At 54.9% G+C, this 12726-nt stretch overlaps 1 protein-coding gene across 3 annotated transcripts in view; it reads right to left on the bottom strand.

Moving 5' to 3' along the window:
• Nucleotides 1-477: 477 nt before the first annotated feature.
• The window catches only part of SUFU (SUFU negative regulator of hedgehog signaling), a 105138-nt gene continuing 92889 nt past the window's right edge, over nt 478-12726 (bottom strand). For 2 of the 3 annotated variants that reach the window (XM_043475566.1, XM_043475567.1), the window contains exons 11-12: nt 6142-6210; nt 478-3769 (exon numbers count right to left, since the gene is read on the bottom strand). In XM_043475566.1, the coding sequence (XP_043331501.1) occupies nt 3680-3769; nt 6142-6210 (159 nt within the window). In that variant the 3' untranslated portion in view covers nt 478-3679. The remainder of the gene's footprint in view (nt 3770-6141; nt 6211-12726) is intronic. The other variant, XR_006270746.1, reaches the window with a different exon arrangement.

Below are 12726 nucleotides of genomic sequence, written 5' to 3' on the forward strand. Positions count from 1 at the left end.
GTGGTGGAGGAGGGCGGGTGGCGGTTGTTGCTGTTTCTTGTCCTCGCTGAAAGGGGCATAAGAACTCCAAACTGGACCTGAGGAAGGCCTGCCTTCCCAGGGGAAAAAGGTTTTCTTTCTTTTTTTTTTTTTTTTTGGTGAGAGGAGGAGAGGAGAATGAGGCAGAAGAGATGGTCTTTACCCACTAGCTCTCACTCATCACCCCAGACTGTTACACCTCCTACCCTCTTGACCTTAGAGGAGTTCAAGACCAGTGAGAGAGCCTGTCCCTGTGAAGTCATTTCTGCATGACTGAAGAGTCACCGCTATGTGATCCTGCTTCCTTGGCACCCCCTCCACTCCCAACATCAGTCTTCTGGGCCTTTCCACATCCTGGCTTCTTCTAAGAGGCTGAGTCCAACCCAACCCTCTGCCAGGGCCCCAGGCTTTCCGCTCCCCTACTCCAGGCAGCCAGAAAGGAGCACAAGACCCAGGCACTTCTGCAAATACATTTAATGCACTTAGATTACACAGAGGAAGAGGGGACAAGAAGGAAACGACATCTAAGTGAGTCACCCAAAAATTCTTACAAAAGTCCCAGGCTGGCTGCAGCCCCCAGGAACCGAGTCACCATTGACATTAGAAACTAATATAAAATTTTACAAAATTCTGCTCATTGCAGTATTCAGGTACTTGTACAAAAGGAGGGCTCTTTCTACAGGGCTCCTGACTTATAACAGGGACCCAGGTACCTCACTTGACACAAGGACCTGGAAGCCAGCGAGGAAAGACAACCAGATAAAAAAATACAGTCAAGGGAATTCTCTCCTGGTCTGCCCCATAGGGGCGGACCTGCAGGTTTTTTCCCTGTTCTCAATCTCAAAACCCAGTCCCAAGAACTTGCGTTTATTTTTTAAAACATGCTAGCCCTTTAGATTCTCCTCGAGGCTTCCCAGACCCTGCCCTGAAGCCTCACGTTTGGAAGAGAAGGGCGGGAAGAGGCACCAGCCCCCCAGCCAGACCTGAGACCCTGTGTGAGCTTCCCCACCCCCACAGAATGGCAGCTGGGGTCGTGGGCCTCCTGTAGTCCACACTGGGCCTGAGAAGCCGCGGGTATGCCCACCTTGTGTTGCCAGCAAACAGCATGGAGGAGCCCCTTCCCCTCAGAAGCTTCAGTCACAGGGACATGGAGAGACAGGGTAGGAAGGGGCAAGCTTCAGCGAAGCCTATGGAAGAGGCAGATGTAGGGAGGGAGACTTCTTAACCTCCCCAACTTACTATGAGGTCAGGGCTTCCAAAGAGCTATGGAGAGGGAAAGGAGGGGTCCATTTAGTGAGTGCCTGCCATATGCCAAGTGCTGTGCTAGATGTGCCGCATGATCTATCTTGCTTCATCCTCAGCGAGGGTCCCCTCTCAGTGAAGAGCCCCCTCTGGAAGGCACCACCGCCCAAGGGAGAGAGGTCTGGGCAGAGATGGTGGATGCTCTGCCACTCCTCTGGAGCCAAAGCATTGTAGGGAAATGAGATGGAGGCTGGTCTCAGCTGAACCTTGGAGGTTCCCAATAAGAGTGTGTGTGTGTGGGGGGGGTGTGGGCAGGGGAGGCAGGAAGGAGCCACAGGCTTCACAGGCTTGTTGTCTCAGAGCTCACCTGCTTCCCTTTTGCCTTCTGTACTGACCACAAAACTTAGCTCAGAAAATACCCCCCTGCCCCCAGGCCAAAGTAGGTGGGGTAGAGGCAGGTCCCCAGAAAGAATCTGTGGAAAAGCAGGTCAGGATGGCAAGGAAAGGAGGCAAGTCAATGACACCTCTTTGGCCACAAAACATCTAAAGACAGAGTTTTCAAGGTGGGGATGCTGTGGTGGGTAAAGACCAGGAAATGTCCTTCTGGAAAAGTCCTCAGAGCAGAAGGCATAGCTGCTGCCACTATCAGGCCCAGAGGGGCTTCCACCTTTGCTGTGTTGGTGGCGGGGTGGGGTGGGTGGTGGTATGTGTCTCCCAGATGCCAGGTGGATCTGCCTTGAAGCTCTGAGTTTGATGGTGCTAACCAGGTAGCCCTGAGGGTATAAGCAGAGGAAGAGCCAGACCTGAATGGCCCCTTGGAAGTCCAATAGCCTGGCCACCCTCGTGGCCCCTGAAGGCGGCTCTTTGGCTGGATGGCTCATCAGAGGTGCCCTGCGCGCTATGGGCCTTCTTGACACTCCTGGTGGTGCCCATGTGTGTGGCGGTTGCAGAGAGGGGCAGGGCATGTTGTCTGTCTGTGTGGTCCCTGACAGACAAAAGAACTTTGTCGTGGGAGAGCCGGAAGGGTGGTCTCGTAATAGCCGTCCCCAGAGTTAGGGGTATGAGGGCCTGAAAGGGGCTTGTGATTACAGGTCAAAAGTGGGAGACAACCCCAGAAGAACCCCCAAACTACGGGTCGGAGATAGGTTGGCTATGAGACAGAAGACTGTGAGATCTGCAGTACTGCAGTGAGGGACCAAAGACCACTAGAGGCCAGGATGCCGGAAAGGAGACAGGACAAGGGGTAGAGAATGAAGGATGAAAAATTAATCAACACAGAAATGAATGGAGGGCGGGAGAGTGCAGTGTTTGCAAAACTAATGTGAAAGACATGTGAAGAGGTTGATTTTTCTGTTTTTAATAAGTCAGAGTCCTGCAGCCTTGAGGCTGGAGGCCCAGGGGATGAGGGAATGGGATGGGAGTGGCAAAGAGCTGGAGACCCAGGCCCTGAGTGGCAGGTGGGGATGGTCTGTGAAGTGCTGGGCTTCGCCCTCTCTCAGGCAGGCCTGGTTGGGAGGAAAATGCCTAGAAGATGAAGCTGGGGTCACCAAGTCTCAGAGACCCTGATGATCTTGAACTCTGTGGGGGCCCAGTCCACCTGGGAAACAGCAGCAGCCCTTCCTGGCCCCAGCTAAACTGGGCTCCAGGCTGCACGGGGGAGTGTCTTGGCTCCCCCGGGCCTGGCTGGGAAGAAAAGCCTCTGTGCAAAGCTGACTCCTCCCAGGCTTTGACCGGCAGGCGAACACCAGCACCTTTTCTGGTGGCGGCTCTGGGGAAGACGGCCCCAGGCCCTTGTCTGTGAGAATGAGAAAGTTCATCTGGAAATAAAGTTCTGTTTTTTAAAAAAAACATATATACATGGCTTCTGGACATCTTTGAAGAGCAATAAAATACCATCCGGTTTCTACAAAATAAAATAAGGATGAAGAAAACCAAACACGATCAAAGGAATCGTTCCATGGCCAGAAGAGCTTGACTACAGAAGGCTTCCCAGAGTTGAGCTGGGCAGGGTAGGTGTCTGCTACACCCCCCTCCCGCTGGGCTATGCGGCAGAGGGTAGGTGGGAATGAGGCCTGTCTCCACCTGGGGGCACATCAGAGGTCCAGAGGCAAATCTCAAACCAGAACCTGCGGTGGCAGGAGGGGAAGGTTGACATTTGCCCAACTGCAGCCCACTGGGGCCCTGGCCTGGTCACGTGGCTCGGCGAGCTGCAGTGGCGGAGACCCCCCCCCCCCAAGCTGCAGGTGAGGGGGGGCCCTGCAGCCTGTGCAGGGCATCCCAGCGGGCTGCGGTGCGGGGGCTACGCAGTCATCCTCACATTTGTCCTTGTGTTTGCGGGAATCTCGTTTACGCAGTTGTTACACTGGAGTCACCAGGAAGCAGCTGGGCTCGCCCTTGGCCCCTGCAGGGCCAGCCCAGGCTAATGCAGCGGGCTGTCGAAGACCACGTCGGGGAGGATGGAGACTTTGAGCTTCTTTTCTGGCCAGCTGTACTCTTTGGGAAGTTTGAACTGTGGAGGGGGCAACAAGAACAGAACCAGAGGATACACGGTTAGAATCCACTGCCTTCTTCCCACACTGCCTAGAGAGGCCAGGACTCTCACTCAGGCCCTGTGCCTTGGGTGCTGGGGCAAGGCAGGCCACTGGTTGGTTGCCTGGCTTCAGTCACGAATGTTGAACCCAGGTGAGAGAGGCTGGGATCCAGCGCCGACCCCTCCTTCCCTGCACCCGGCCAATAATTAACTGGGCTTGGAGGAGGCTTGTTTTCTGACTCTTTCTTGACTGTGCTGACCTCCCTCCAGCTCACTTCCTTGGTTCTGCCTCTGGCCACAAGCATGTAAGGAATCTGCTCCCTGAGGCCCGGGGGCTAGAGGATGGGGGGGCAGAGGCAGGGGAGGGTACAGATGCTACAGGGAAGTGGCTTGAGGTCTGGAACTCTGTGGTCCTGTCCCTGCCATGGCTCCTTTCCGAGGCTGGCAGGGAAGAACGCTGGAACCTGCCCTCTGGAGCCTTTGCCAAAAGGTCCAAAGGAAGGAGGCCCTGCCTTGGCCTGGTGGGAGTGGAGACGCAGAGCTAGTGTGGTTTGAGGTGACTTCTTGGGCCTGGTGCAAACTTGAGAGGAGCTCCCCACCCTGCTCCCCCGCGTTCATCCTCACAAGCTTCCCAGGGCTACCAGCCTGAGAGGTGCTGGCAGTGGCCAAGGAGAGCCCAAGTTCTTATGACCCGACTCCCCGGAATCACTGATTTGCCTACAGTTTTGTTTCTCAAGCTTCTGGTGGGGGATAGGGGAAGAGATTGACATGCTCCCTGTGTATGCGAGGACCCTGCATGGGGCCAGCAGGCACACAGCTGGTGATCAGAGATGCTCCCTGATTTAGGAGCAGGGTCTGCCTTTTAGGACTCATGCTAATCCGGGAGCAAGCTGGGAAGGAGGGAAGAGCAGGGCCCTCAGCCTGCCCAGAGGTGGTGCTGGAAGAGGACGGCCTGACACTGCCCGGCTGGTTCCCTCTCCCTCCCTTGGATGGGGGACTGTCCAAGCCAGGACCAAAGTGGAGAGGAGGGCAGGGTGTGGGGACAGCCTTGGACAGGAAAGAAAAAAGTCATTTTTAGTGACCTACTTTCCTAAGCTCCTCCTGGCTCCTGTCCCTCCTGCCTGGACTACCCCCCTTCCACCCCCTCAGCACCCGAGCTGAGAGCAGCAGTCTGGCGCTGTGCCATCCCTGTGCGACATGGCCTCTCCGGAAGCGCTTCTGGGCAGCCGGCTCTGGTCTGACTGAATGGGAGCCGGGCCTCGGGAGCTGGTGACCTGTTGGGGTTGACCGGCTGGCACAGACCGGGTACTTAGTGACTTTTCAATGTATAAATGAGAAGAGAGAAGACATTATCCCACTAGGGGTGACCTCAGGCTCTGAGGAGCTCCTGTCCACCTGGAGACCTGGACGGGCCAGTCCTGCCCTGTGGACGGTCCTCTGCCCTGTGGACATCCGTCGGAGGCCTCTGTGTCCAGGCTGACTGGGCCCTGGCTGAAAGCTGGCTCCTGCCTGGCCTCACTCTGGCTTGGAAGCCTGGCCCCTGGGAGGTGAAGGAGCTCTCCCCAAAATACACTTCTGGGCAGAAAGGGCAGAAGAAGGGTCTGTCTCTGCCCCCGGACAAGGGAGAGCCCAGAAGAGCCCTAGAACTGTCAGTGTGCTAATGTTCCATTAACCTATCTGGGCAGGACGCTGAGGCCAGGAAGGCTCAACCCCGCTGGGGTGCTGCTTGGTAGGAGGCCGGGGGAGGGGAAGGGACTTTCCAGGATGAGGTAAGTCCCCACAAATGAGGATGCCGGGAACAAGGAAGAAAAACAAAGGGGATTGTGGGCTCCACTCCTGTACCCCAGTGGAGTAGCCAGGACAAGCACAGGCCCCCACCTGGCCCGCAGCTCAGCTGGGGCTGGAAGAGGCGGGCCCAGAGGGGAGCACTCGTGGTCAGAGGCGGGAGGAAGGAGCGTGGCTCCTGGGTGGTCTGAGGCTGGAGCAGGAGCCCCTTGCTGCCCACCAGAACTCCTCCATGGAATGTTCTCTGGCAGCAGGCATGGGCTTTCTGTTCAGAACCTGCCAGGGAACAGCAGGGGCTGAGGAGAACTCTGTACTAGCCCAAAGGCCCTGGCTGCCTCTTCAATGAGCTTCTCGGGAGCTGGCAATTCAGACAATTTGCTGGGTGTCCTCACAAGGGTTGGGGGTGGGGAAGGGGGAGGTTCAGGGAAGTGAAATGAAGCCGTCTAACATCTCCAGAGTCTCCTTTCCAGCTTCTCTCCACACGTCAGAGACAGACACATGCACGCACGCACACAGAGACTCCTGGAGACTGGAACCTTGCTGTCAGAGAGAACCAAACAGCTTACTTCCTCTGGAGAAGTCAAATCTTCTAAGTCCTCCAACATTTTCTCTACAAACTCTTCGGTCAACAGAATCTGGGAAGAAAGCACAAGACAGGCTTTTATTATTATTATTTGTTTAAAGTGTATGGTCTTTTTGCTAATTGCCAAGCTATAGACCTTTGTTCAGGCTGTGGAGGAGCGATGAGCCCACTGCGATGTGTTCTAGGGCCAGGGCCTTGAGGCCTATCCCTGACTGCCACCCCCAGCCTGCCCCCACCTCCCACCACCATCTGCCTACAATATCAGAGGGACTGGGCAGAGAAGGAAGAACACACAGGACAGTGGGCATCAGGGTGAGGACATCAGGAGAGATGGCAGTGCTGGTCCCAGGAGGGACATAAGGATGGGCAGGGAAGGCCCCCTATTTTGGCAGTCCGGGCATCCTGCATGTTGCAGTATGGTAGAGGAGAAACAGAAAAGCCGAAGGGCAGAGGACAGTGACTCCAACATCCTCCTTGTTCAACAAAGTTCACGTGTTCCCCCAGTCCCACTTGGGAGGACAAAAGGAATCTGTTTGGGTTTGGAATACAAGCCTTGCCTGGAATCTGGAAATGCCCTGGAAGGTACATCTAGGAATGTCTGAGCTGCACCAACCTCTCTCATTTTACCAAAGGGAAAGGGACTCCTCAACACCCATCGTAATGTCTACTTCCTCTCAGGCCCCAAGCTCCCAAAGCCCTGCCTTGCCAGCCCCATTCAGCCACTGAATTCTTCAAGTTTTCTTTTAAGAAACGTCTTCTCCAGGGCACCTCCCACCTATCCCACTTCACTACTCTAGTCTGCTACCTCGTGGCTTCACGCTTGCTGTTGAGAACAGCCTTGCCCCTCTGTTCAGGGGCGCAACCACCACCCTCACCTGCTATGTAGTCAATAGCAAGGATACCCAGGACTTTCTCAACCTGCAGGGCCATCTTCTCAACAGGCTCCTCTATTCAGGCCGGTCCCACGCTAGGCCCAGGCTAGGCATGTCTTTCCTCTTCCCAGCCTGATTCTGTCCTCCACCCGACTCCTCCCCATGCTGGTCCATGGGGCCTCCTGACCTCTGCAGCGGACCCTTCTGTGACCCCAGGCTGTGGCTCTCCCCACCTGTTTTGCCTTCTCCAGTAGCCTCTGAATGCCCCGGGGTGGGATGTGGGGACAGAGGAAGAGAAACAACGAGGTGAAGACCAAGGTGCGGGAAAAGTCCCCTATGACAAGGAGGAGGATCCAGGACTTGAGAAAATACTAGCAGGTTTCCCCAGGGAATTGTCCATTCTGATAAGAACATATGTCTCAACGTTTGGAATAGGTCAGTGTATCAGATAAAGTGAAATGGCAGAGGAAGGCGGGCAAGCAAGTAGGCTCACTGGGCACCTCACAGGATGGACGTTTCCGAAGGGAGGAAGTTGACTGGGTGGAGGTGTGAGCAAGGGATGAGAAAACCACCCCAAGTGGGCAGACAAAACATCGAGCACACCGATGCACATTGAACCACACCGAGCACTGTACTAACTGCTCATAGAGCTTATCTCCTTCAGATGAGGAAACTGAGACACAGATAGGTTATGAGATTTGCCCAGTGTCACATGGCTTGTGAGCAGCAGAGAAAAGATCATGTCCTGGTCCTTATTTTTTTGGCTGAGCTGGGTCTTCAATGGGGTATGCAGGCTTAGTTGACCCATGGCATGTAGGATCTTAGTTCCCCAACCAGAGATTTAACCCATGCCCCCTGCACTGGAAGGTGGAGTCTTAACCACTGGACCACCAGGGAAGTCCCCATGTCCCAGTCTTGTCTGGACTCTAAAGTTAGTGTGCAAAGCAGAGCTTCCAAATCCTGAAGTCTAACCCTCACGGTATTTACTCATGTATTGATTCTTCCGGTCACTTGCCCGTCAACCTACTTGATTCCAGAAGCATTCCCTGGGTGCCTCTGCTAGGCCTGGCCCTGGGTGGAGCCCTAGGGAAACAGCCATGAAAGCAGTCCATTCCCTAGCTAGACAAGCACCTTCCTGGGATTGACTGGGAGCCAAAGGTCATCTCCTTCTCAGGCTACAAGCCCACAGTCAGGGACAAAACAGCTCCAACCACCAGCCCATATCTCCTCACCAGTTTCTGTTTGAGAAGCTTAGGCTTCAAGTGGAGACAGAGTCAAAGTTTGGACAGGCAAAGCGGGTCTGTGAAAATGCCCACCTGAGATGTCCCCTCCCAGCTTCCTCCTGGTTCCCTAAGGTGGAACCGGGTAACTCCTCTCATGGACTACTGTGACGCTGCCCAATGCCACTGTTTCTAACTCCCACAGCTCTTATCCCAGGGTTCCCCCCACCACCCCCACCCCCCAAAGCCTGAAGTCTCTCAACCAGTTATCACCAGTCTGCTTGAGCAGTACAAAAGTCACATTCACATTTTGGGAATTTCCGGGGCTTGTTGCCATCTCTACAAATGTGAGCACAAACACAAGCATACCTAAAACCCAATTATATTACAATGGCTCCAGTCCGGGCCAGGCTGAACTGATTTCTAACCCACAAATACTTGGGAGGGAGGACATTTCTGCCAGAGAAGTAAATAGGCCTGGGACTGTAACTAGTGCTGGGGGTGAGAGGAGATGGGCAGAGGGTTCACAGGAATGGTGACCACACAGAGAGACTCCAAACAGCTGGAGAAATGGGAAAAATAACCCCACTAACAGGGGTTCAGAACTAAGCCAGTTCTTCTGACAAAGGTATGGAGTTGGTGGTGGAGAGAGGGTGAATTCCGGTGGCTTTCAGTAGACCAACTACCAAGTGTGTACTATTAATATCTGTGTGTGGACTCATTTTATACTCAGCTGGGGGAGAGGACTGCAAGACCAAAAGGAGGGACAAACCCTAGTGGCTCCTCAATTTTCACTTTTGGTGATTGGCTGGTTCCTGCTGGAAACTTCACATTATTTTAAAAGAATTGAATGGGGAAAATTATACATGAGATCTGCATGATATTAAGGGTGACATTCCCTACAAAGAAACACGACAGACTGTCATAGCTCCAGGCACCTTATTTAATTTCCTTTGGGAGTTAAACCTTAGAAGCTCGGATTGAACAAACAGGCCCTGTTCTTTGTATATTTCAGACCTGGAGCTGAGACTGTTAACAGATCCTATCAACAGGACACTGGAGATAGACAGCCGCGATGCAGCAGCTCCTGGATGCTCTCACGAGGAACAGACACGCCGTTGTGATGCAACTGTGGGAAAAGCCTGTGCAGTTCTGGGACTTGGGACTCTTGAAGCTCCCTGGGTCCCCATGGAGCTGCCTGGCTCTGCCACAAATAATAATGAGAAGGGTTATGAGAATGACAGCAGTAAGGATAACACCGCCAGCAGCCAGAAGCACCAGTGCCTCCTCCATGTGCCAGGCCAGGGCTAAGTGCTTGACTGGTATCATCTTAGGCCTCATCATCATGAGGAAGGTAACCATCATTTCCACTGTGCAGACGAGCGGGTGTCGAGACAAGTCAAGTCTGGACTTTAGAAGAGCAGTGACCTGAACTCATGGTGGTAGAAGATGCTCTTTTTCTGTCTGGGGAAGGCACCTCAATTCTAGAAGCTTCGTATATTCAGAGCTGACTTCTCTTCTGTGCTGGGGGAGGTGGAGGTGACTCTGGCTTCAACTCAATGGCCTGGAAAACCAGCGACACATCTCCTGGCCACCTGCTCAGCTCAAGAGGGCTGGAACCCTGGGCATCACAGACAGGCAGCTGTTCAAAACCAGGCTGGCCAAGTGGAAAGGAAGGCAAATCATGCCCCGATACAGTTTCCAATGGGGCAGATTTCCAGGTCAGCTTGGTAAACGTGTACGTGAGGCCACAGTTGCTCCAGTCCAGAAAACAGCAGTAGAAATAATACTAATAATGAAACAGCACTCATCGATGCTCATGCTCACTGAGAACTGGGCATAAGATGCTTATGTCTGTGCACAAACAGCCCTTGGAGGGAGAAGACGCTCCAGTGAGGCGGGAAGCCCCCCAAGCAATCTGAGAAGAAACTCCCTGGGGAGGATTTTGAAAACCTGGAGATACTAGGCACCATCCAGACCTTCTGAATCTGAGTAGCTCAGGCTAGTCCAAGGGATCTGCATTTTAAAAAGGCAACCCCTCCCCGCAGGAGATAATGGTGGAGGGTACCCTGGGGAAACACACTCACAGGGGCAGCGGGTCTAGGCACAGGTTTAACCAACAGGGATGAGTTAGTGGCTGCAGCTCTCCCACCAGCTCTGACTGGTAGAGCTGTGAGGGTGGCAGTGGCTCCCTGCCCCCCACTCCCAGCCTCCACCTTTGATCAGGGAGGGGGCTTGGAGCACAGGCCAGCCGCTTACTCCAAGGTGCTCACACCCAGCGCCTTAGGATAGCCTGGCTGGGGAGTGAAGAGGGAGGATCGTCAATAATCTTCCCAATTCCCCAGGCCCCAGCAAGTTCCAGAAGGAACCTGAAAAGTGATCTTTCATCGTGCCTGTCCTGGGCAGGCCTGGCGGTGGGGCAGGCAGGGGCCCAGCCACTGCAGATCTGATTCAAATGTCTGCGGTCAGTGATATTTCTGAGTCTGCAAACAGCACTGACAATGCCCACTCCTTCCCCTCGGTGTGACAATCCGCACTTTGTCTGGGGCCTTGTTTGCTCTCCGTGTTGACACGTTGTTCTTGCTTCCCAACAAGTTTGGCTTTCTTTTTCCCTCCCTTTCCTCCTCTCAGGGAAGGAAATGTGTTGTTTACAGGGTAGGGCCTGCCAAGGAGCTGCTCTGGCACCCATGATGGCAGGGAGGAGGCAGGGACCAGGAAGCCATTTAGTCTGCGTCCCCCCAACACCAACAGGCCGGACAAAAGCTAGACAACGGCCTGGAGCACCCCCACCCCCACCCCAGGCTCAGGGGCAGAGGTGGGGTGTGGCAGGTACCACTGCAAGCAGCCGCACAGTGAGGCTGCATTCATTTCCTGTTCTCGGAGGGTGGCGAAGCGTTGGCTGAGGTGGCCAGGAGCGGGCTCAGACTTCTCCTGCTCTGGCTGGCAGCTGGTGAGGGCACGACAGGCCCTCTCAGTCCTCTCGTGTACCTCCCCAGGCACAGTGCTGTAATTGAAGCCCTATGGCTGTAGCTGGGACAATGAGGACCCTCGGACAGCCAAGCAAAGGTCTTCTGGGATGCCACGTTCACTAGTGGAAGGAGAAATAGCAGAGGCATGTTAGAGGAGCTGCGCCGGGCCTAGGCCAGGGTTCGCCAAGTGTCTTCCACACAATGTCCAAATGGGTGCATGAGACAGGAGAAGGCTGAGGCCTGTCCACAGGGTGGGGGCGTGAGTCAGCCACTGGGCGAGGGGCAGAGCCTGGCAGTGACTCCCCAGATCTGGCCTGGAGAAGTGAATCCCACTTGAACAGCTGTTGGGCGTCTTCTCCCAAGCCCCAGGCCTCCCATCAAGGCTGGCAGAGAATGGCTGGGAAAGGGGGGCCACCTGGGTGAGCCGTCAGACACCACACAGCTGAGAAAGCATTGCAGGGCTTAAAAAAAAATATTCTCATATTTGGTGATGTGACCCCTGAGTGACCTCTGGGGCCGACTTCTCCCCCTTCAGATCAATCTTGGCTGGGGACGGATGAACGACTCAGCTCTGGGCCAGGCTCCCGCTCAGAGACTAACAGCCCAGTGTTGACAGACTCAAGGGAGAGAGGCTTGTTAAAGCCACTGGGTTGAGGAATGCTGGGGGAAGGTGTGTGTGGGAGCGGACGCTGGCAGGCCTCCCCCGGTCCAAAGACCCTCCTGTACTCCTCTGGAGCTGGCTGACAGCCTTCACCATCTCAGCAGAGATAAAAACAGCCAAGGGTAGGGCAGACGGAGGAGTCTGGTGTCAACCTCCGGAAACTGAAAAGCCTAAGGAATTGGAGGATTCCTGCCTCTCCAGTTCCTCCAGGAAGCGGGGAGTGTCCACTGTGCTCACTCTGGGGTGGCAGGCAGCCCTGCCTTTCTGTGAGCCAGGCCTTGACATTCCTGGGGCTGGAGGGATGGTGGGGGGGGTGGACCTGGAGAAAGGGGGTAGCCTCAAGGCAGGTGCAGGCCCAGGAGCTGGTGGGTCTGGGGGCCTGTCTGGGGCTACTCCAGAAACCCCGGAAAGGGCCCAGATTCCCTCACTTTCTGCCTTTTTCTCTCAGGCTCTCCTTTGTCATCTTCTCCCATGTGGGGTGTCTCTGCCATGCCACTTCCCCAAGAGATAACAGGCCTGGGCTGGAGGCCAGAACAAGGTGCCAAGGCTGGGAGTGAGGGCTTCCAAGGCTGTTGAAGGCTGATGCAAGAAAAGTCATCCTAGCCCCTCCCAATTCATCTGGGACCAATGGAAAGTGTTCCAGCAGCAGCCAAGAGAACAGAAGTCTGGGTTTCTTCAGTCCTGGGGCTGCTGCATTCAGTTCCTTCCTGCCTCCCTGCCCCCAACAGGCCTGGGCACACAGGGGCCGGGGAGACATCCTGGAATCCAGAAGCATGACGGGGAGAGTCCCATAGGAGGTGAAGGCGAGTCTTTCTGCTGGGGTCTCCCTCCAGAAGAGCCCGGTGT

The sequence above is a fragment of the Cervus canadensis genome, chromosome 8 (genome assembly GCF_019320065.1).
Source record: "Cervus canadensis isolate Bull #8, Minnesota chromosome 8, ASM1932006v1, whole genome shotgun sequence".
Lineage (NCBI taxonomy): Eukaryota > Metazoa > Chordata > Mammalia > Artiodactyla > Cervidae > Cervus > Cervus canadensis.